At 46.3% G+C, this 21,214-nt stretch overlaps 1 protein-coding gene across 1 annotated transcript in view; it reads left to right on the top strand.

The window, feature by feature from the left end:
• Positions 1 to 20,868, top strand: part of LOC134357650 (uncharacterized) — a 51,818-nt gene extending 30,950 nt beyond the window's left edge. The window contains exons 6-11 of the mRNA XM_063069278.1: positions 1,223 to 4,403; positions 6,336 to 6,422; positions 7,677 to 7,848; positions 12,569 to 12,702; positions 17,050 to 17,121; positions 19,943 to 20,868. Coding sequence (XP_062925348.1) covers positions 1,223 to 4,403; positions 6,336 to 6,422; positions 7,677 to 7,848; positions 12,569 to 12,702; positions 17,050 to 17,121; positions 19,943 to 20,204 — 3,908 coding nt within the window. The 3' untranslated portion in view covers positions 20,205 to 20,868. The remainder of the gene's footprint in view (positions 1 to 1,222; positions 4,404 to 6,335; positions 6,423 to 7,676; positions 7,849 to 12,568; positions 12,703 to 17,049; positions 17,122 to 19,942) is intronic.
• The last annotated feature ends 346 nt before the right edge of the window (positions 20,869 to 21,214 follow it).

The following is a 21,214-nucleotide window of genomic DNA, read 5'->3' as shown; positions in this document are numbered from 1 at the left end:
AGTAATGTCCCTGCACCCCTTTCCTTCACCATTTCCCATCCCTTTTCCCCCCCCTCTCACCTTATCTCCTTGCCTGCTCATCACCTTCCTCTGGTGCTCCTCCCCCCTTTTTTTTCTTGCATGGCCTTCTGTCCCATTCACCAATCAACTTCCCAGCTCTTTACTTCATCCCTCACCCTCCAGGTTTCATCTGCCACCTTGTGTTTCTCCCTCCTCGCCCCCCACCGTTTAAAGCTACTCCTCAGCTTTTTTTCTCCAGTCCTGATGAAGGATTTTGGCCTGAAACGTTGACTGTACTCTTCTCCATAGATGCTGCCTGGCCTGCTGAGTTGCACAGTCATTAATATTTTCTTTTTCCACTTGTTTGTATGCAATTGAAAAAAGCACGAAAAAAATCCTGCTCTTGCCTCTGTGAAGCTGCACCAGGATCTGTCACCTCTCAGCTGTGTCAACCCTGCCGCTCGCCACTTTATACCGACTATCACCCCTCTGTCCTCTCAATTCTGATGCATAGTGTAGCCTGGAACATCAGCTAGCCTCTGCCTCCACAGATTCCAGCAGCTTGTGTGTTGATCCAATTTCCAGTACCCACACTCACTTGTGCTATCGGAGTTCTACGTGCCATTGCAGTTCTAAGCAGAGGCTTCAATTTCAAGCTGAAGGCAGGATTCACAGAGGAACTGCTACATTGAATTGAGGTGCTGCAGGTCTTCGCAGAACAATAAGAGCTGTCCCCAATCTTACTCTGGGTTTTTTGTATTTCTCACAAAATAGGCCATTTGGCCCATTGAGTTATTACTGGCTCTCAGAACAATCCCCTTCCCCAAATTATTTTCAGGTAACCTGTTCTGTCACTCTCAACACCTCCACACCACACTACTTTGCAGCAACCCTCCCCCCCCCTCCAATTTCCCCCTTCAGTCACTTGCATTGGGGGCAATTCAGCCATCAGCTTGACTTTGGGATGTGGCAGGAAACCAGGACACTTAGAGTCGGTGGGGGGAGGAACCCGTGGAATCACAGTAAGAACATGCAAACTCCACGCAGACAGCACCCGAGGTTAGGGTCAAATTTGGGTTACAGGAGCTGTACTAACCACTACAACAGTTAAATAAACTTCACATCAGCCCATCATAATTGACTAGGATAAAGGCAGGTATAACATTTCTAGCATATTTCCGAATGCTTGGTGAGCTAATGTTAATTGTGTGTCCTGTGACAGGTGAAGATGACTCAAATCGTAGAACAGCCCCACCCATTGATGAGAGCCAGCGAGGTGTGATGGACTCCTACAAGGGAAGAGCCCCAACCACTGATGTTCACCGTGAAACACAGTGCAGCTCCCCACTGTGCAGTGCTGAGCACTTGTTCACACCATTGGCCAAGGAAGTGTGTACAGAAAATGGGACAAGCAGTGATACGTCAGAAAGAAATATCTGTCCCAAGATCCCACAATGTGAAGCTCAAGCAATGCATGTTGGGGTAGAGAAGGCCAGGAGGGTAGTTGGAAAAGGCAACAGTAGAGGGGGGAATCATAAAAAGGTAGTCATATCATTTCCTTCAGTTGCAGCCTCTGAGAAATGTCGAGGAATTGGTTCAGTTCACAAAGTGCCTTTAAAGGGTATAGCGACCAGTGATGTGCCTGACTGGGTGTCTTCAGTTCCCAAAGCAACCAACGACTTGCCCACAGGAAACGATGGAACTGGAGTGCTGACGTGTCATGGAACTCTGACACAGAATGGGCTGCCTTCAGGTAAAGCCCCTGTTGAGATGTCTGTGGAGGGTGAGGCGACCGGTGACCCTCTTGCAGAGTGGAGGTTGCCCAGCAAGCTGTTGGAAGGTGAGACAGCTAGCCATCATGTGGGAAAGGATCAGCCGACTGACCGATCAGTAGATGCTGCAGGGGACGAGGCCACAGCAGCACCATCAGGAATTGCAGCGACCATTAGTGCAGTCGAGGATGCATTGATTAAGACGCCTTCAGAAGTTAAAGGGGGTAAAGTAACCTTGGCCACAGCTAGTGAAGATGTGTGTGTCAGTGAAATATCAGCTGAGAATCAGCGAGTTCCTGACATGCTTGCAGGAGAAGAGACAACCTTTGGACTTTCAACACAAGATGAGCTGGTTGTACCCACAATCACAATGCTCACTCACTTCACTCCAGAAAATACTATCAAACCGGTACCCTCAGAAGTTGCAGCAGCTGGATTTCTCATTCCCAAGAGTACCGTGGCAAAGGTCTCTCCAGAGGTATCTGTGGGTGTGATTGCAGAGAGTGAAAGTTCGGTGACCAATGTCCTATTTGGGAAGAGTCAGCTGACTGATGTGTCTCCCACTCCCATAGCCATAATAAAGGCTTCTACCCCAGTTGAGCTGACTGCAGGAGTGCTTTATGGTCTGGCAGCTGACGGGGAACTAGTGGAGCCCGAGTTGGCTGACATACCTACAGATGTCACTGGCTTTGCCACGGAGATTTATACTGAAAGCGATCAAGCTGTGGAAGGAAGTGTGTTGGTGGACGAAGCACTTGGAGGTTGCCTGCAGCCCGGGGGTGTGCACGAAGCAGCTGAAGCCACGTTTAGATTTGAAGGAGTCGGGTATGAGGCATTTGCAGACGACGAGTTAGTAGATATACCTACAGATGTAATCAGTGATGTGACAGAAAAGGAAGCAGACTACAAGGTTCAGCCCCTAGGCATGACAACAGCCAGCGGGGAGATGCTGGGGAACAGATATTTTCCACTATTCCCAGATTCAATAGCCAACAACATCTTGGGATCAACTAAAGCTACAAGCTCCAGGGATGTGTCTTCAGTGAATGAATTCTCTAAGCTTTCACTGGAGTCTTCAGCACGTCAAGAGGATGAAAATGCCTGTGTAGAGGGTGTGGTGAGTTGTAGCCTCACTGAAGAGAAGCCACTGTACGATATGGTTGATGTGGAAAGTGAGCGTATGGCAACAGAGCAACCATTCAGAAAGGGGTTTAAGGGTAGAGTGGAGACCCAGATGTCGAGGGAAATCTCCAGTGTTCCAACCTCCCAAGGCAAGGAGTGTGAAAGGTCAGCCTCAAAAGAACAAGATGTCTGTGCCCATAGTGGCCGTGATGAAGCTGACGACCAGCGAGCTGCTGAGCTGGAGTTCGTTCCACGGCCCGTTTCAAGCACAGCGCAGACACTGTGGATGGAACTGGAGGCAGCTAGTGTACCCAACAGGTGTGATCAGCAGACCATCGAAGGGAAGACTGAGCTTGGTGAACCCAGATCAGTGCTGGTGAACGACTCTGCAGCCCTCCCTTCTGCAATGCGGGAGGTATTCGGGTGTAGAAACAAGAAGAAGGGATTTGTCAGGCTAAAGCGGAGGAAGTTAAACAGCCCAGTGCTTTTGTCAAATTGTACTCCCAGTGTGTCCACTTTGGGGAAGTTCTGTCTGAGCAGGACTCCAGCAGTCATGCAGATTTGCAGGGGAGAGGCTAACTGCATCAGTGCTGATTTGTACCACAGGGTCCAACATGTGGAAGAAATAAAACCAAAGAATCTGTCTCTCCTACCACTTAATGACTTAGCACCTCATAAGCTCGGCAAAAAGCTCCTGCTGGTGGAACACTTGGCGGCAATTGCCAGTGGCTTGTGTGCGTTCCCCAGCTGTACAGAAATACAGCAGGAGTTCACCACGTCATCCAAGCTCACGTCAGTGGGTGTATATGGAAGACTTCAAACAAAAAGAATTAAGGAATTACAGTTTTGTTTTGGTCAACAGGCAAACTCCCGGGGTGTTCTTTGTCACCTGACCCCGAGGAAAGATCAGTCCCTCCATGCTGGTGTTTGTAGGAGCGCTCAGTCCTGGCTTCCCTCCAGACACTGTAAGCAGTCACTGCACTTCAGCTGTCCTGTTCTTTCTAATCTCGACCTGTTTTTGCTGCTTTCTTTCATCAGTGACGGCGTAAGAGCTGATCGGCACTGTGTGTCTGAAAGGACGAATTTATCAATTATTCCTCAATACTGGAGCCAGGACTGGCGGACACTTTCCCAGTGTCCACCCCATTGTGGCCAGAGCCTCTGGCCGCCTGCTTCGCTGGTCAGGGCGGGGAGGTGCTGCTGTGCATGTTCCCGATTTGGCCTGCACACCGTTCTAGCACTTTTGTCTCCAGCTTGCTACAGATTATGGACAAGGCAGCGCCATTTTGGAAGGCTGTCAAGTGCCCACCGACCACTTTTGACTTTGTTTGAAGAGGGTGTAAAGAGACTCATTCCCCTGATTCCTTTGAACAAACCAGTTTGGCTGCCGTCCTGTAATGTGGCTGGATTGTTGTCGTGCAGTCAGCACATTCCATCTACCTGCACATCGACGTCCAACGTCAGTCCTTCAGACAGCTGGAGGCATGGTCGCCTGGCAAATCGGCCCAGGTTAGTGTGGCATGTTTTGTAATCCACTGGGGACAACAGCGGGCAAACACTGATTTATTGAATCGGCAGAGATGGAATTGGTTTATTGTTGTCACATGTAGTGAGATAGAGTGGAAATCTTGTTCATCCAGATCAGATCATTACACAGTGCATCAAGGTAAAACAATAACAATGCAGAATAAAGTGTAACAGTTATAGCGAGAGTACAATGCAGGTACACAGTAAGGTGCAAGATTAAAGCGAGTTAGGTTGTGAGGAAACCGTAATACAATATAATAAACCATATAACATTGAGGTAGAAGCTGTCCTTGAGGCTGGTGTTAAGTGATTTTAGGCTTCTGTGCCTTCTGCCTGATGAGAGAGGAGAGAACATCCAGGGTGGTCAGTGTTTGTCTGTACTTCTCAATGCCTTTGTAAAGCAGCCAGAACAATCAGGATCCATGGAGAGGAAGCTGGTTTCTGTGATGTGCTTAGCGGTGTCCACAACTCTCTACAGTTTGCTGTGGTCATGTGCAGAGCAGTAACGACACCAGGCTGTAGTGCATCCAGATAGGATGCTTTCTACGGGAGCAGCGCTGTGCTTCCAGCTCCCTTGGTCCAGTAGATCAGATTAGTTCTTGCCTTTCAGGCATTATTTTCTCTTGGACCAGCTGTGCCCATGCTGGCCATGTTTACACAGTGTTTATAGGATTGATGCAGAAAGGGATTTGGTTGGCACGTGGAAGTAGAATGAAAGAATGTGGGAGTTTGAGAGGGTGCAGAGGAGATTTACCAGGATGCTGCCTGGATTAGAGAACATGTCTTACAAGGATAAGTTGAGTGAGCGAGGGCTTTTCTTTTTGGAGTGAAGGAGGATGAGAGGTGAATTGATAGAGGTGTACAAGGTAATAAGAGACATAGATTTTTTTTCCTGGAGGGGGTAGAATGACTATTAAAATGGTGCCTAATTTGAAGGTGATTGGAGGAACATATAGGGGGATGCCAGAAGTTTTTTGTGCAGAGTATTGGGTGTATAGAACATCCTGCCACAGGTGCTGGTAGAGGCAGATGCATTAGTGACATTTAAGAAACTCCCAGATAAGCACGTTGGCACGTGGCCAAGTGGTTAAGGCATCGGTCTAGTGATCTGAAGGTGAGGCAGTGTGTTGTGTCCTTGAGCAAGGCACTTAACCACACATTGCTCTGCGAAGACATTGGTGCCAAGTTGTATTGGCCCTAGTGCCCTTCCCTTAGACAACATCGGTGGCATGGAGGGGGGGAGACTTGGAGCATGGGCAGCTGCCGGTCTTCCATACAACCTTACCCAGGCCTGCACCCTGGAAACCTTCCAAGGCGCAAATCCATGGTCTCACGAGACTAACGGATGCCTATATTATTAGATAAGCGCATGGATGATGGAAACATGAAGGGCTATGTAGGTGGAAGGGGTTAGATTGATCATGGAGCAGGTTAAAAGGCTGGCACGATACTGTGCTTCGAAGGGGCTGTGGTGTTCTATGTTCTATGCAATCCCGTTTTCTTCCTATCATCTGTTAGCCTATGTGTGAGTGTTTGTGAGCTTGTCCCCTATTCAAAGAGCCGGATTATTGTATTACTTGAAGTAATTCCCCCCCCCCCCCCATAAATGGAGTGAAGTGGTTATTTCGGTTAACACTGGTAATCAATGTTTGAAGTATATTTAAAGTACTCCAGAACAAGTCACTACGGAGTTTTATGGCAGGAAGTGGCAAGGAATGGATCATACATTGGAAACAGCAAGTGCTTGCTTTGGTTAGACCTTTTGGTTCTTGTATTGGAAGATTCCCAGTGCCGCTTCGGGTAAAGTTAAGTCCTTTCTGACTACAGTGATCCATTACAGACAGTCTTGAATGTTTCAGATGAGTCTGTTCTGGATGCAGTGGTATGTTTAATAATCTGTGTCTGTTCATTCAGTTCCCTCCCGCCCTGTTTGCTTACTGGGAACACAGCCAGTTTGACTGAAGCAAAGTCACTGCGACTTCAATTGGCAAATAAGAGAAGGCAAGTATCGGAACTGTCCTCGTGGACAATGCTAATGACAAAGGATAATGCTCTTTGATAAAGAGAAAACGTTGGCTATAAATGTGGGTGCAAGCTAGGGGGTTGCTGCAGACTCCTCCATCTTCTCTCTTCCCTCTAGTTAGTGATTTGCTAGCAGGTCCTGTGTTCCGAGGCGGTCTTCGTCAGCAGGAGTAATTCCTTCCTCTTTAAAAATGCTGCTGGTTTTAACACTCGGGCTCATTGAAACAAGAGAGGGCTTTCTCTGTAGTGCAGATTGGATCTTGCCCTGAATAACTGCCACCTAATCCTCCATTCCTGAAATAAATGTAGATTGTTTAACACTGATAGCTTCACCTAATGCTACAAAATTCTTGAATGAGTCCAGGCCTTCATAAATCAAAGTACAGAAGTTAGGATGTTTCGTTGAAGTTGTACACGATGTTGGTGAGGCGAAGTTCAGAGCATTGTGTGCAGTTCTGGTCAACTACCAACAGAAAAAATATCAATAGAATTGGAAGAGTACGGAGAAAATTTACAAAGATGTTGCTGCGATGAGGGCCTGAATTATAGGGAAAGATTGAATAGCTTTGAATTTTATTTTCTGGAGCACAGGAGACTGAGGGGAAGTTTGATCGAAGGATGAAAATTATGAGGGGTATAGATAGGATAAATGCACGCAGGCTTTTTCCACTGAGTTTGGGTGAGACTAGAACTAGAGGTCATGGGTTAAGGGTGAAATGTGAAATATTTAAGGGGAGCCTGAGTGAACTTCACTGTGTTGAGGGTGTGGAATGATCTGTCCGTGGAAGTGATGGATGCAGGCTCAATTTCAAATTTTAAGAGAAGTTTGGATAAGTACATGGAGGGATATGGTCCAGGTGCAGGTTGATGGGAGGAGGAAGAATGGACTAGATGGGCTGAAGGACCTGTTTCTGTGCTGCATAATACTCTAACACGACAGGTTCATCTTGTGCAGGGCGGTGTGAGGCTGTAACACCGTGATAGGGAACCCAGCACAAGGCCACTGTGATTCCTTAGGAGCATGTTGGATTTGGTGGCACACCTTCCCTGTTAGGCTTGATCACAGGGCAGGGCACCAAAAGGCTGATGATGTCAAGAGTAAGCAAGTTTTTGTGCAGGTGGGGCATAGTAGTGTGTTTGCTGGGGATCTATTAATGGTATGTAACTTTTGGTGTATTTTATTTGAGGATTTGGTATCGAAGGAGGAAATAATCTTTGCCCTTTTCCCCTCAGTCATCTTCAGCACCTGAGCTTATCCTGCATCCTTGAGCCCGTGTTGGCTTTGCCAGATGCACCTACCTCATCTGCAGAATGCACTGTTGCCGAAAGCACCTTCCCCACCGCCTCATCCCCCATTCCCAGCATCACCTACATGGAAACTCAACTGCACGCAGAGCAAAAAGAGGCAAGTACAACTCATCCTGTAACGTGATCATGTATCTATTACCACAGAGGAGGGTGAGTTACACGCAGAAGGGAAACTAGGGGAAATCTTTGTGCACAAACAATACTTTTGCACAGTACTGTACTTGTCAACGTAGAGTGGAGAGCGAGTTTTGAAATCTGGTCGGAATAGAGGATGTTGGGAATGGCAAGGGTGGAGTGCCACAGGAGGGGTGTGGGGCAGGTGGCAGAGAAATGCCAGGGCAGGGGTGATGCGGGTGCAGACACATCCAGCCCTAAGACATGGTCATATTTTTTGCAAGCAACATTGGATATCAATTTTTTTTTTCCAAAAGTATTGCTCCCTCAGAATTTTTCTGTTTATGATATCCAATGAAGCTGAAGCTGAACACAAATATAATTTCAGACTACTTGTATCGCACAGGAATTTAGAGAAACAAGAAATTAATTGAATATAATGCATTTAGTTGTCTAATGGTGCTGAAGCTTTTCCTGTAGAATTTGCTGGTACATCTGCTGATCCAGGTTTATGTTCTTTAAATAGGGCAGGGCCTCCCATACTCACACCTGATTGTCATCCCATTGATTGAAACATCTGACTCTAATTTCCCTTTTAAATCATCCGATTATCCTAGAGGTTCACATACTTTTATTCCCAACAAATACTTTATGTACTTACTTTAGAAATTACCTAGGGTTACCCAAGGCCCTCTATTTTTCCAAGTTCCATGTACCTATCCAGGAGTCTCTTAAAAGACCCTATCATATCCATCTCTACCACTGTTGCTGGCAGCCCATTCCACGCACTCACCACTCTCTGCGTAAAAAAAAAACAACAACAACAACTTATCCCTGACATATTCTGTGTACCTACCTCCAAGCACCTTAAAACTGTGCCCTCTCGTATTAGCCATTTCAGCCCTGGGAAAAAGCCTCTGACTATCCACATGATCAATGCCTCTCATCATCTTATACACCTCTATCAGGTAACCTCTCATCCTCCACTGCTGCAAGGAGAAAAGGCCAAATTCACTCAACCTGTTTTGATAAGGCATGCTTCCCAATCCAGGCAACATCCTTGTAAATCTCTGCACCCTTACTATAGTTTCCACATCCTTCCTGTAGTGAGGCGACCAGAACTGAGCATAGTACTCCAAGTAGGATCTGACCAGGGTCCTACATAGTTGCAACATTACCAGGCTCCTAAATTCAATTCCACAATTGATGAAGGCCAATACACTGTATGCAAAGATTATTTCCAGAGGCTCAGCAATCTCCTCCCTCGCCTCCCACAGTAGCCTGGTGTACATCTCATCCGGTCCCAGAGACTTGTCCAACTTGATGCTTTCCAAAAGCTTCAGCATATCCTCAAGCTTTTCAATCTGCTGTAAGTTATCCCTACAATCGCCAAGATCCTTTTTTTTTAGTGAATACTGAAGCAAAGTATTCATTAAGTATCTCCGCTATCTCCTATGGTTCCACACTTTTCCACTGTCACACTTGATTGGTCCTATTATCTCACATCTTATCCTCTTGCTCTTCACATATTTGTAGAGTGCCTTTCCAAGTTCCTCTCTGATAACTTCATATTTCCCTTTACTCCAACTAAACACTTCCCTAACTTGTCTGTTGCGATCCCTCTCCAACGCTATGGTAAAGGAGATAGAATTGTGATCACTCTCTCAATGAACAGGTATATTTTTTGTGTTATTTGTTTAATTAGGTTCTCTTTATCTAGTTTTAGGACTTGCATGAAGATCTGATCACATTTTAGGTCATAATTATGCAGAAATAGTGAATTCTACAGGGTTCACGAACTTCCTAGCACCACTGCAATCACAATAATAGACAAACACAATCTGCCTAAACTAATAACACACAAACACTTGTGCTTCTCATCAATACAGAGTACACCATTTAAACAATCACAGTCTCGATTCAAAAAAGAATGTGAACCTCTGGGGCATTGGCTTCTATAAAAGCTATTTGGAGTTTGGTGTTCCAGTCAATGAGATGAGATTGGAGGTGGGGGTTGTAGAGGTGCCCTACCCTCTTTTTAAAAAAAAGACACACAAAGTCAGGTTACTGGCAGAGCTTGCTCTTCTCAAGGAAGATCTGTTTGTGTGCACCATGTCTCGATCAAAACAACTTTCAGAACCTTAGAAGAATTGTAGAGATGCATGAAGCTGAAAAAGGCTACAAAAACATTTCTAAAGACCTGAATGTTTATCAGTCCAAAGTAAGAGAAATTGTCTACAAATAGAAGAAATTCAGTACTGTTGCTACTCTCCCTAGGAGTGAGCGTCCTGCAAAGATCACGCCAAGAGCACAATCTGCAATGCTGAAGGAGGTGAAAAAGAACCTAAGGGTAACAGCAAATGACTCTAGAACTTGCTAAAGTCTCTGTTCGTGTGTCCACTATAAGAAAAGCACTGAACAAGAACACTGCTCATGGGAGGGCATTGTGGAAGAAACCACTGCTCTCCAAAAAGAAACATTGCTGCATGTCTCAAGTGTGCAAAAGACCACCTGGATGTTCTACAACGCCTCTGGGGCAATGTTATGTGGGCAGATGAGACAGAAGTTGAACTTTTTGGCAGAAATGCACACTGCTATGTTTGAAGGGAAAAGGGCACTGCACACCAACACCAAAATCTCACCCCCCCTGTGAACCATGGTGGAAGCAACATCATGGTTTGAGGTTGCTTTGCTGCCTCAGGGCCTGAACAACTTGAGGGAACAATGAATTCAAAATTGTATCAAGACATTTTACAGAGGAATGTCAGGGTAGCAGTCCATTGCCTGAAGCTTAATAGAAGTTGGATGATGCAACAAGACAGTGATCTGAAACACAAGAGTCAACGACAGAATGGTTTTAAAAGAAGAAAATTCGTGTTTTGGAATGGCCAAGTCAGAGTCCAGACCTTAACCCAATTGAGATGCTGTGGCATGACCTGAAGAGGGCTGTTCGTGCAAGGTATCACAGAAATACTGATGAACTGAAGTAGTTTTGTGTGGAGGAATGGTCTAAAATTCCTCTTCGCCGTTGTGCATGTCTGCTCAGCAGCTACAGGAAATGTTTGGTGTTATTGCTGCTAAAGGAGGTTCTCCCGGTTATTAAATATAAGGGTTCACATAATTTTTCCAGCCTGGACTGTGAATGATTAAACAATGTGTTCAATAAAGATATGAAAAGTACAATTGTCTGTGTGTTATTAGTTTAGGCAGATTGTGTTTGTCTATTATTGTGACTTAGATGAAGATCAGAGCATATTTTATGAGTAACTAATGCAGAAAGTCAGGTAATTGCAGAGTTCACAAACTTTTTCTTGCAACTGTATACGTGCCTAAGATTTTTGCACAGTACTGTACCTGAAGTTTTGAAAGAGGTTGGAGTTTTAAGCAAAGGTACATTCATCCCTCATGTTCAATATAACCTCAAGTGAACTATAGTTTAATTTGCCAGATCGTTGATCCGTTCCCATGGCAGAGGATCACAGTGAGCATTAGAAAGGCTTAGTGGTTTAAGGGCATGTCACCAGAATGGTCAAGCAGGATAATGTTCATGCTGGAAGCCAAGTGTATTATGTAATCTGGTTGTGTTGAATGGTGCTGGCTGTGGTGTAATGTCTCTGTGACAAGTTGTCCATCTGTCCTCCCTCAGTATCAGAGTGAACACATATCACTAGTCCATCAGTGACCAGTATTGAGCTCAGGCCGGTCTCCAACTAGAATGGGTCTAGGCCCCGTGTACTGGGAACCCCAGCTGCAAGGTTTCTGGTGATGATTCACCGGGACACAGTGCTGGGGTTAACGAACACAGAACACTACAGCACAGTACAGTACAGGCCATTTAGTCGCTATGTTATGCCAACCTTTTAATCTACTCTAAGATCTAACCCTTTGATAACCCCTCCATTGTTCTATCATCCATGTGTCTAATAATGTAAACATTCCTAATGCATCTGCCTCTACCACCACCCCTGGCAGGGCATTCCACACACCCATCACTCTGTAAATAAATAAATAAATTTACTTACCTTTGGTATACCCTCCTATACTTTCCTCCAATCACATTAAAATTATGCCCCCCTCTGTAACTTACTAACACACCCTTCCACTTCCTCAACCAAGTCATTTATAAAAATCACAACGAGCTGCTATCCTGGAGTAGATCTCTGCAGAGCACTCACTGGTCACTGACCTCCGGACAGAATACTCTCCATCTACTTACCACCCTCTGTTTTCTATGGGGAATCCAGATCTGAATCCACACAACACACACAAAATGCTGGAGGAGCTCAGCAAACCAGGCAGCATCTAGGGAAAAAGTGCAGTCGATGTTTTGGGCCAAAACCCTTCGGCAAGACTAGAATCCACACAGCCATGTTTCCCTGGATCCCATGCCTCCTGACTTTGTGAATGAGCCTACTGTGGGGAACCATGTCAAATGCCTTACTAAAATCCTGTCCTGGAGTTGCGGAGGCTGCCCCCATGTGCGTGCATGTGTGTGTGTGGGAGGAAAAGGACTTGTTTTGCTATTGTTATTCTGCTGAGCATCGTTGGCATCAGAATGTGTGGCGACACCTAGCGGCTTTCTCCCAGCACATCCTTGGGTTGTTAATGTAAACGAAGCATTTCACTGTATGTTTTGATGTACCTGTGAAAATAACTTGAATCTTAAAAACCTGAAAATGACCTGTCTCGCCTCCTTTCCTCAGCACCCTGCATCCACCAACAAAGCTGTCAGCAAGTCGAAGGAATCTCTGAGGAAGGTCTCTCAAATTCGAATTCGGAAAACCATTCCAAAGCAGGACACAAACCTGACACCCATGGGGTTGCCCAAACCCAAGCGGTTTGTATGATAGAAACATAGAAAACCTACAGCACAATCAAAGCCCGTCGGCCCACAATGCTGTGCCAAACATGTACTTAGAAATTATCTAAGGTTACCCATAGCCCTCTATTTTCTAAGTTCCAGGTACCTATCCAGGAGTTTCTTAAAAGACCCTATCGTATCTGCCTCCACCACTGTCTACACACTCACCACTCTCTGCGTTTAACAAACAAACAAACTTGCCCCTGACACCTCCTTGGTACCTACTTCCAAGCACCTTAAAACTGTGCCCTCTCGTGTTCGCCATTTCAGCCCTGGAGAAAAGCCTCTGACTATCCATACAATCAATGCCTCTCATCATCTTATACACCTCTATCAGGTCACCTCTCATCCTCCGTTGCTCCAAGGAAAAGACAGTAGACAATAGGTGCAGGAGTAGGCCATTCAGCCCTTCGAGCCAGCACCGCCATTCACTGTGATCATGGCTGATCATCCACAATCAGAATCCATTTCCTGCCTTATCCCCATAACCTTTGATTCCGCTATCTTTAAGAGCTCTATCCATCTCTTCCTTGAAAACATCCAGAGACTTGGCCTCCACAGAAGGCCAAAAGAGGCCAAGTTCACTCAACCTATTCTCATTAGGCATGCTTCCCAATCCAGGCAACATTCTTGGAAATCTCCTCTGCACCCTTTCTATGGTTTCCACATCCTTCCTGTAGTGAGGTGACCAGAACTGAGCACAGTACTCCACATGGGGTCTGACCAGGGTCCTATATAGCTGTAAATTACCTCTTAGCTCTTAAACTCAAGCCCACGGTTGATGAAGGCCAATGCACCGTATGCCGCCTTAACCACAGAGTCAACCTGCGCAGCAGCCTCGAGTGTTCTATGGACGACTCAGACCCTAAGATCCCTCTGATCCTCCATTCTGCCAGGATTCTTACCATTAATACTATATTCTGCCATCATATTTAACCTACCAGTATGAACCACCTCACACTTATCTGGGTTGAACTCCAACTACCACTTCTCAGCCCAGTTTTGCATCCTATCGATGACCCACTGTAACCTCTGACAACCCTCCACACTATCCACAACAACCCTAACCTTTGTGTCTTCAGCAGATTTATTAACCCATCCCTCCACTTCCTCATCCAGGTCATTTATAACAATCACGAAGGGAAGGGGTCCAAGAGCAGATCCCTGAGGCACACCACTGGTCACCGACCTCCATGCAGAATATGACCCGTCTACAACCACTTCTGTGGTCAAGCCAGTTCTAGATCCACAAAGCATTGTGCCCTTGGATCCCATGCCTCCTTACTTTCTCAATAAGCCTTGCATGGGATACCTTATCAAATGCCTTGCTAAAATCCATATAAACTACATCTACTGCTCTACCTTCATCAATGTGTTTAGTCACATGCTCAAAAAATACAATCAGGCTCGTAAGCCACCATCTGCCTTTGACAAAGCCATGCTGACTATTCCTTATCATATTATGACTCTTCAAATGTTCATAAATCCTTCCTCTCAGGATCTTCTGCATCAACTTACCAACCACTGAAGTAAGACTCACTGGTTTATAATTTCCTGGGCTACCTCTACTCCCTTTCTTCAATAAGGGAACAACATCTGCAATCCTCCGGAACCTCTCCTGTCCCCATTGATGATGCAAAGATCATTGCCAGAGGTTCAGCAATCTCCTCCCTTGCCTCCCACAGTAGCCTGGGGTACATCCCGTCCGGTCCCAGAGATTTATCCAACTTGATGCTTTGCAAAAGCTCTGGCACATCCTCTTTCTTAATGTCTATATGCTCAAGCTTTTCAATCCACTGTAAGTCATCTCTACAGTCGCCAAGATCCTTTTCTATAGTGAATACTGAAGAAAAGTATTCGTTGAGTACCACTGCTGTCTCCTCCGGTTCCATACACACTTTTCCACTGTCTCACTTGATGGTTCCCATTCTCTTTCATCTTTTCTTCTTGCTCTTCACATACTTGTAGAATGTCTTGCGGTTTTCCTTAATCCTGCTCGCCAAGGCCTTCTCATGGCCCCTTCTGGCTCTCCTAATTTCATTCTTAAGCTCCTTCTGCTAGCCTTATAATCTTCTAGATCTCTGTCATTACTTAGTTTTTTGAACCTTTTGTAAGCTTTTCTTTACTTCCTGACTTGATTTTCAACAGCCTTTGTAAACCACGGTTCCTGTACTCTACCATCTTTTCCCTGTCTCATTGGAACGTACCTATGCAGAATGCCATGCAAATATCCCCTGAACATTTGCCACATTTCTGCTGTACATTTCCCTGAGAACATCTCTTCCAAGTTCCTGCCTGATAGCCTCATATTTCCCCTTAACTCCGATTAAACGCTTTCCTAACTTGTCTGTTCTTATCCCTCTCCAACGCTATGGTAAAGGAGATGGAATTGTGATCACTATCTCCAAAATGCTCTCCCACTGAGAGACCTGACACCTGACCAGGTTCATTTCCCAATACCAGATCAAGTGCAGCCTCTCCTCTTATAGGTTTATCTACATCTTGTGTCAGGAAACCTTCCTGAACACACCTAACAAACTCCACCCCATCTAAACCCCTTGCTCTAGGGAGATGCCAGTCAATATTTGGGAAATTAAAATCTCCCACCATGACAACCTTGTTATTATTACACCTTTCCAGAATCTGTCTTTCTATCTGCTCCTCGATGACTTGTTACTATTGGGTGGTCTATGTAAAAAAACACCCAGTAGAGTTATTGACCCCTTCCTGTTCCTAACTTCCACCCGCAGAGACTCGGTAGACAATCCCTCCATGACTTCCTCCTTTTTTGCAGTCGTGACACTATCAGCAGTGCCACACCTCCACTTCTTTTGCCTCTTTCCCTGTCCTTCCTGAAACATCTACAGCCTGGCAGTCTAGCCATTCCTGCCCCTGAGCATTAGTGGCCACTACATCATAGCTCCAAGTATTGATCCACGCTCTAAGCTTATCCGCTTTGTTCATGATGCTTCTTGCATTAAACTAGACACATCTCAGACCATCAGTCTGAGCACATCCCTTCTCTATCACCTCTTGCACTGTCTTCAAGCTTTCTCTATTTGTGAGCCAACTCCATCTCTTCAGTTCAGTTCCCACCCTCAGCAATTCTAGTTTAAACTCTCCCCAATAGCCTTAGCAAGCCTCCCGGCCAGGATATTGGTCCCCCTCGGATTCAAGTGCAATCCGTCCTTTTTGTACAGGTCATGCCTGCCGCAAAAGAGGTCCCAATGATCCAGAAATCTGAAGCCCTGCCCCCTGCTCCAATCCCTCAGCCACGCATTTATCCTCCACCTCGTTCTATTCCTATTCTCACTGTCACGTGGCACAGGCAGTAATCCCAAGATTACTACTTTTGAGGTCCTGCTTCAAAACTTCCTTCCTAACTCCCTGTAGTCTGTTTTCAGGACCTCCTCCCTTTTTCTACCTATGTCGTTGGTACCAATATGTACCATGACCTCTGGCTGTTCACCTTTCCATTTCAGGATATTGTGGACGCGATCAGAAACATCTTGGACCCTGGCACCTGGGAGACAAACTACCATCCGTGTTTCTTTCCTGCATCCACAGAATCGCCTGTCTGACCCCCTAACTATAGAGTCCCATATCACTGCTGCCTTCTTCCTTTCCCTACCCTTCTGAGCCACAGGGCCAGACTCTGTGCTAGAGGCGCGGCCACTGTTGCTTCCCCTAGGTAGATCATTCCCCCCCCCCACCCCCCACAGCACAACAGTACTCAAACAGGAGTACTTATTGTGAAGGGGGAAAGCCACACGGGTACTCTCTAGTATCTGCCTCTTGCCCTTCCCTCTCCTGACTGTAACCCACTTATCTGTGTCCTGAGGCCCAGAGTGACTACCTGCCTATTGCTCCTCAATCACCTCCTCACTTTCCCTGACCAGACGAAGATCATCGAGCTGCATCTCCAGTTCCCTAATATGGTCCCAAAGGAGCTGCAGCTCGACACACCTGGCACAGATGTGGCCTTCCGGGAGGCTGGGAGTTTCCTGGACTTTCCACATCTGACACCCAGTAGAGAACACTGGCTTCACAGACATACTTCCTGTTTCTATTCTTCACAGATAACCTACCTGGCCTCGACCTGTTATCACCATAGCCCTCCTACTCTGTCTCCCTCTACTCTGTTGCCCATTCCTCAGACACCCACTCTGTAAAGCTGTCTCCTTTTAAACCGCGCCGGTCTAACTCGCTGACTCCATGCGCTTCCGCAGTCGTCCCTCAATCAAAAAATGTATCTGACTGGCATTTAATTGTGCTCTTTTTATGGAGATCTTGTTTTTAATTACAGACCTTTCTACTTTATAGATTAAAGAAAAAAGAATTTAGTTTGGAGGAGATATACACTAACCAGAATTACAAATCACCATCTGCACACAGGTATGACACGGAGGTTCGGCTTTCCTCTGGCTTGACTTCATGCTCTAGGTTGGCTGCCTGATCAAGGCTGACTTCTGGCATTTGCTTCATCCCACCGGGTGCACTCTCCCAGGGTCAGACCCTTCGGTCCACAGGGACAATGCCTTTCTGCCTTGTGAGGGGTCAAGACTGAGGCTGGGAACAGAGTATCTCAATAACTGTTGGCTGAAGGGGGAGCAACAGATGTTAAGGCCAGTATAGATCTTGAATTTTTGGGGGGTGGGGTCGGGGGTAGTAAATCCACTGTCATCGGTCATTGCCTTAAGCCTGGTTTGGCTCACTTCCCCCAGCTTTTCTGTACTGGGACATCTGGCTGGCCTGGACAGTAATACAGCCCTCACTACCTTCCCCCTACCCCTCCTCTGCTTACTCCTGGTGTGACAGGTTAGAGCATAGAACACTACAGCACAGTACACACTCTTCAGACCCCAATGTTGGGCCAACTGTAAGATCAATCTAACCCTCTCTCCGACAGAGTCCTCCATTTCTCTATCAACCACATGCCTGTCTAAGAGTTTCCTAAATAAGTCTAACATTTTGTGCCCTGGCCCAATGCCATTAAGCAAGCATGGACCCCAGGCTGGGAACCTCTGCTCTCATTTATCTGCCTCTACCAGCACCCTTGGCAGGGTGTTCCACACACTCACCACTCTGTTTTTAAAAATAAAAACAATTTGCCTCTGATATCTCCCCCCCGCCCCCATACTTCTCTCTAATCACTTTGCCATTTCCGTCATGGGAAAAAGTCACTGGCGATCCACTCGATCTATGCCGCTTATCTTGTCCTTGCCTTGAGCCTGGTCCGCCTCCCTTCTCCTGGCCGCCCTTGGTTCTCAAGTTACCTCTCATCCTCCTTCGCTCCAGATAGAAAAACCCTAGCTCATTCAACCTGCCCTTCTAAGGCATGCTCTCTAGTCCAGGCAGCACCTTGTTAAAACTCCTCTGCTTTCACATCCTTCCTATACTGAGAATACCAGAAATGAACACAATATTCCAAGTGTGGTCTAACCATGGGTTTATGGAGCTGCATAATGATCTCATGGCTCCTGAACTCAATACCCCGACTAATGAAGGCCAACATACCAACATACCATTCTATTAACTCGCACAACAACTTTGAGGGATCCATGAACGCGGTCCCCAAGATCCCTCTGTTCCTCCACACTGCTAAGAACCCTGCCATTAAGTCTGCACTCCAATCACTTCACACTTTTCCAGGTTGAACTCTATTTGCCACTTCTCGGCCCAACTCTGCATCTTGGCAATGACCTTTTGTAACCTACAACTAATTCTACATGATCCACACTATGTTCTTTGGGAAGTGCCTGAGAAAATCTGTCTGCTGGCTGTCATTTAAAGGGAGCTGAGGTTTTGTGACTGGTCCACACCAGTATTCCACACTTGGAATATTGTGCTCATTTCTGGTATTCTCAGTATAGGAAGGATGTGAAAGTTTTAGGGGGTGCAGAGGGGTTTTAACAAGGTGCTGCCTGGACTAGAGAGTGTATCTTAGGAGGACAGGTTGAGTGAGCTAGGGCTTTTCTATCTGGAGTGAAGGAGAATGAGAGATAATTTGAGAGCCCAGGGCAGCTGGGAGAAGAGAGGTGAACCAAGCTCAAGGCAAGGATAAGATAAGCAGCACGTTGTTGAATTTAGTGAACCTGTGGCTCAGCTGAAAGCCAGTTAATTGTTTCCGCATGGTTCAGATTTTAGTGTTCACTGGTGCTTTTCACGGAGATGGGGAGAGTGTGAAGATGAAAGTCTAAGGCACTGGGTCTGGATTGTGTTTGGATGAAGAAGGAAGGGGAGCGAGGTGTAATTCCTTCCCCTTGAGGAGGGGAGAGAGAGAGAGAAAGGGCCTCATGTCCAAAGGAATAATACAACTCTCCTCATGTATTGACTTACAAGCAAGACTACCTTCACCCTTTTGGTGAAAGCCAATGTTTAACTGAATGCCAATTCACCATTAGGCAGGCTTTGAGAGAACACTGCCTACCTCCTTGTGATGTGGTGGGGAGTTGGTTCTTCCCTCTGTGGGCAGAGTAATTGGCGTTTCATGGGCTTCCCTTCCCCGGTGGGGAAGCTGAGAGCTGAAATGCCACGCTGGTTTCATTGGTTGTCATTGTCTCATTCAGCAGACACCAGCGTGCAGTGCTGGCCTGAGACAACCGAGCCATTGGAGGTAGTGGGGAGGAGAACCAGATCGGTGGGGTTGTCACTGTGACCTGCACTGTTCTTACCTGAAGCAGGGTGTACCCGTGACATATAACATGGTAATGACTTGTACAGAGGTTTCAGCTCTGCCTCGCTTACTGGTACTGTTGCCTTTTGAGTTAAAAGTTTTGGAACATATTACGTTACAGCACAGTCCAGGCCCTTTGGTCCACAATGTTCTGTTGACCTTTCAACCTACTCTAAAATCAATCAAGGCCTCCTATATAGGCGTCCATTTTTCCGGTGTCCATGTGCCAATATGAGTTTGTTAAACTGGCCCTATTGTATCTGCCTCTACCACCACCCATGGCTTGGCGATCCAGACACTCTCCATTCTGTTAATAATAAAAACCTATTGTACCTCTGACATCCCCCCCCCCCCATATTTTCCTCCAAACACATTAAAATGTGTTTTACACTTCTCTGCACCCTTTCCAAAGCTGCCACATCTTTCCTATAAAGTGATAACCCAGACTGAATGCAATACTGCAAGAAAGGTTTGGCCCACTCTACCATTTCCTCATCTAAGTCGTGTATAAAAATTATTCTCTTTCCCCTCCCCCTGCAGCAAGTACCTGGAGACCATCTATGAAGAGCCTGTTCTGAAGAAGGGCTCCTTCGTCTGCACCAGCCTCCAGAAACGCAAGCGCCTGTTGGAGTTCCAAGACTACACGCTTCCTCGGAAGCGGCGTGCTCACGCTGGAGTCAAGGTTGCGAGCCGTACCCGGGGCAGGAAGGCCAGCACCCGGGAAGAGGAGATAGACTCGCTGCTCGTTCAAAAGCTGACTGAACTGGAAGCCGACCTGGCTGGAGAGGATGAAGGTCACTGATGGGTGTGACCTGTTGTTTGTGGCATTGCAGTGCCCGGGTCTGTTTTCGCTACATTGGGATGTTGCACTGTGTGTCAGCTACCTGATTTTCTGACTGGGGAAAGAACTGTGTGGAGTTTGTAGGCTGCTGCGTGCTTTCCTTTAAAAGAGACATCATCAAGTCCTAAACAGCCCCCTGTGCAAATAGCACTGCCCCACTCTTGCTGGGAGTGAGTGGAGGAAAGAGATTATCTTTATTCAGAAGGCATCTCTGGAGAATTACTCAGAAGTAAATGGACGCGGTGAGGTGAAATTCACCCTATGCTTGCAATCAAATGAAGCTGCTTCACCTTTCTACCAACATTTGATTTGCTGCAAACCAGTTTCTTATCACTCTTAAGAGATTCGCTTAAGCATAAAGCAGAGTGCATCTTTTAATGTTTACAGGATAGTAGATCGGAATATCACTGGTTTAGGCCAAGCTCTGTTGGAGACCTCCTCCTAAGTGGTTTCTAGTTGTGTGGCTTGGTATGGGATGGATGTTGATATTTTTATACCTGAATATCTAAACTACTTGAGCCTGAAGTGCTGAAGGTAAAGATTCCAAAGTAAATACTGACTCTCTGTGTGTGTGTGTGTGTGTGTGTGTGTGTGTGTGTGTGTGTGTGTGTGTGTGTGTGTGTGTGTGTCCTCCAGAAGTTCAAGTGTAGATGCCAACAACAGGTGAAATGTCAAGCGGCAGACAGAGCCGGCCATCTGCAGGCAGTGAAATGTCTGTCGGGTCAGCGTCAGTCTTTAGTTGCAGAAGGTGTGCGTTACCAGTGGCTGTACCACTGTGTAGGTTGTGTGTGCATTTTCTTATTTTTTACATAGGCACCATGTGTAATTTACAATTACTCCAGATTTAACTAACCCAGTGCTGTATTTTGGTAATGTTTATTAATACCCAGGCCTCCAGTCATACTGGCAGTGACTGGCCTAACCTGAGTCGGTGGATGTATTGTAGATCTGAGGGTTTGTACTCCAGCCTG

The sequence above is a fragment of the Mobula hypostoma genome, chromosome 2 (genome assembly GCF_963921235.1).
Source record: "Mobula hypostoma chromosome 2, sMobHyp1.1, whole genome shotgun sequence".
Classification (NCBI taxonomy): Eukaryota; Metazoa; Chordata; class Chondrichthyes; order Myliobatiformes; family Myliobatidae; genus Mobula; species Mobula hypostoma.
This window is presented reverse-complemented; position numbering and strand designations above follow the sequence as displayed.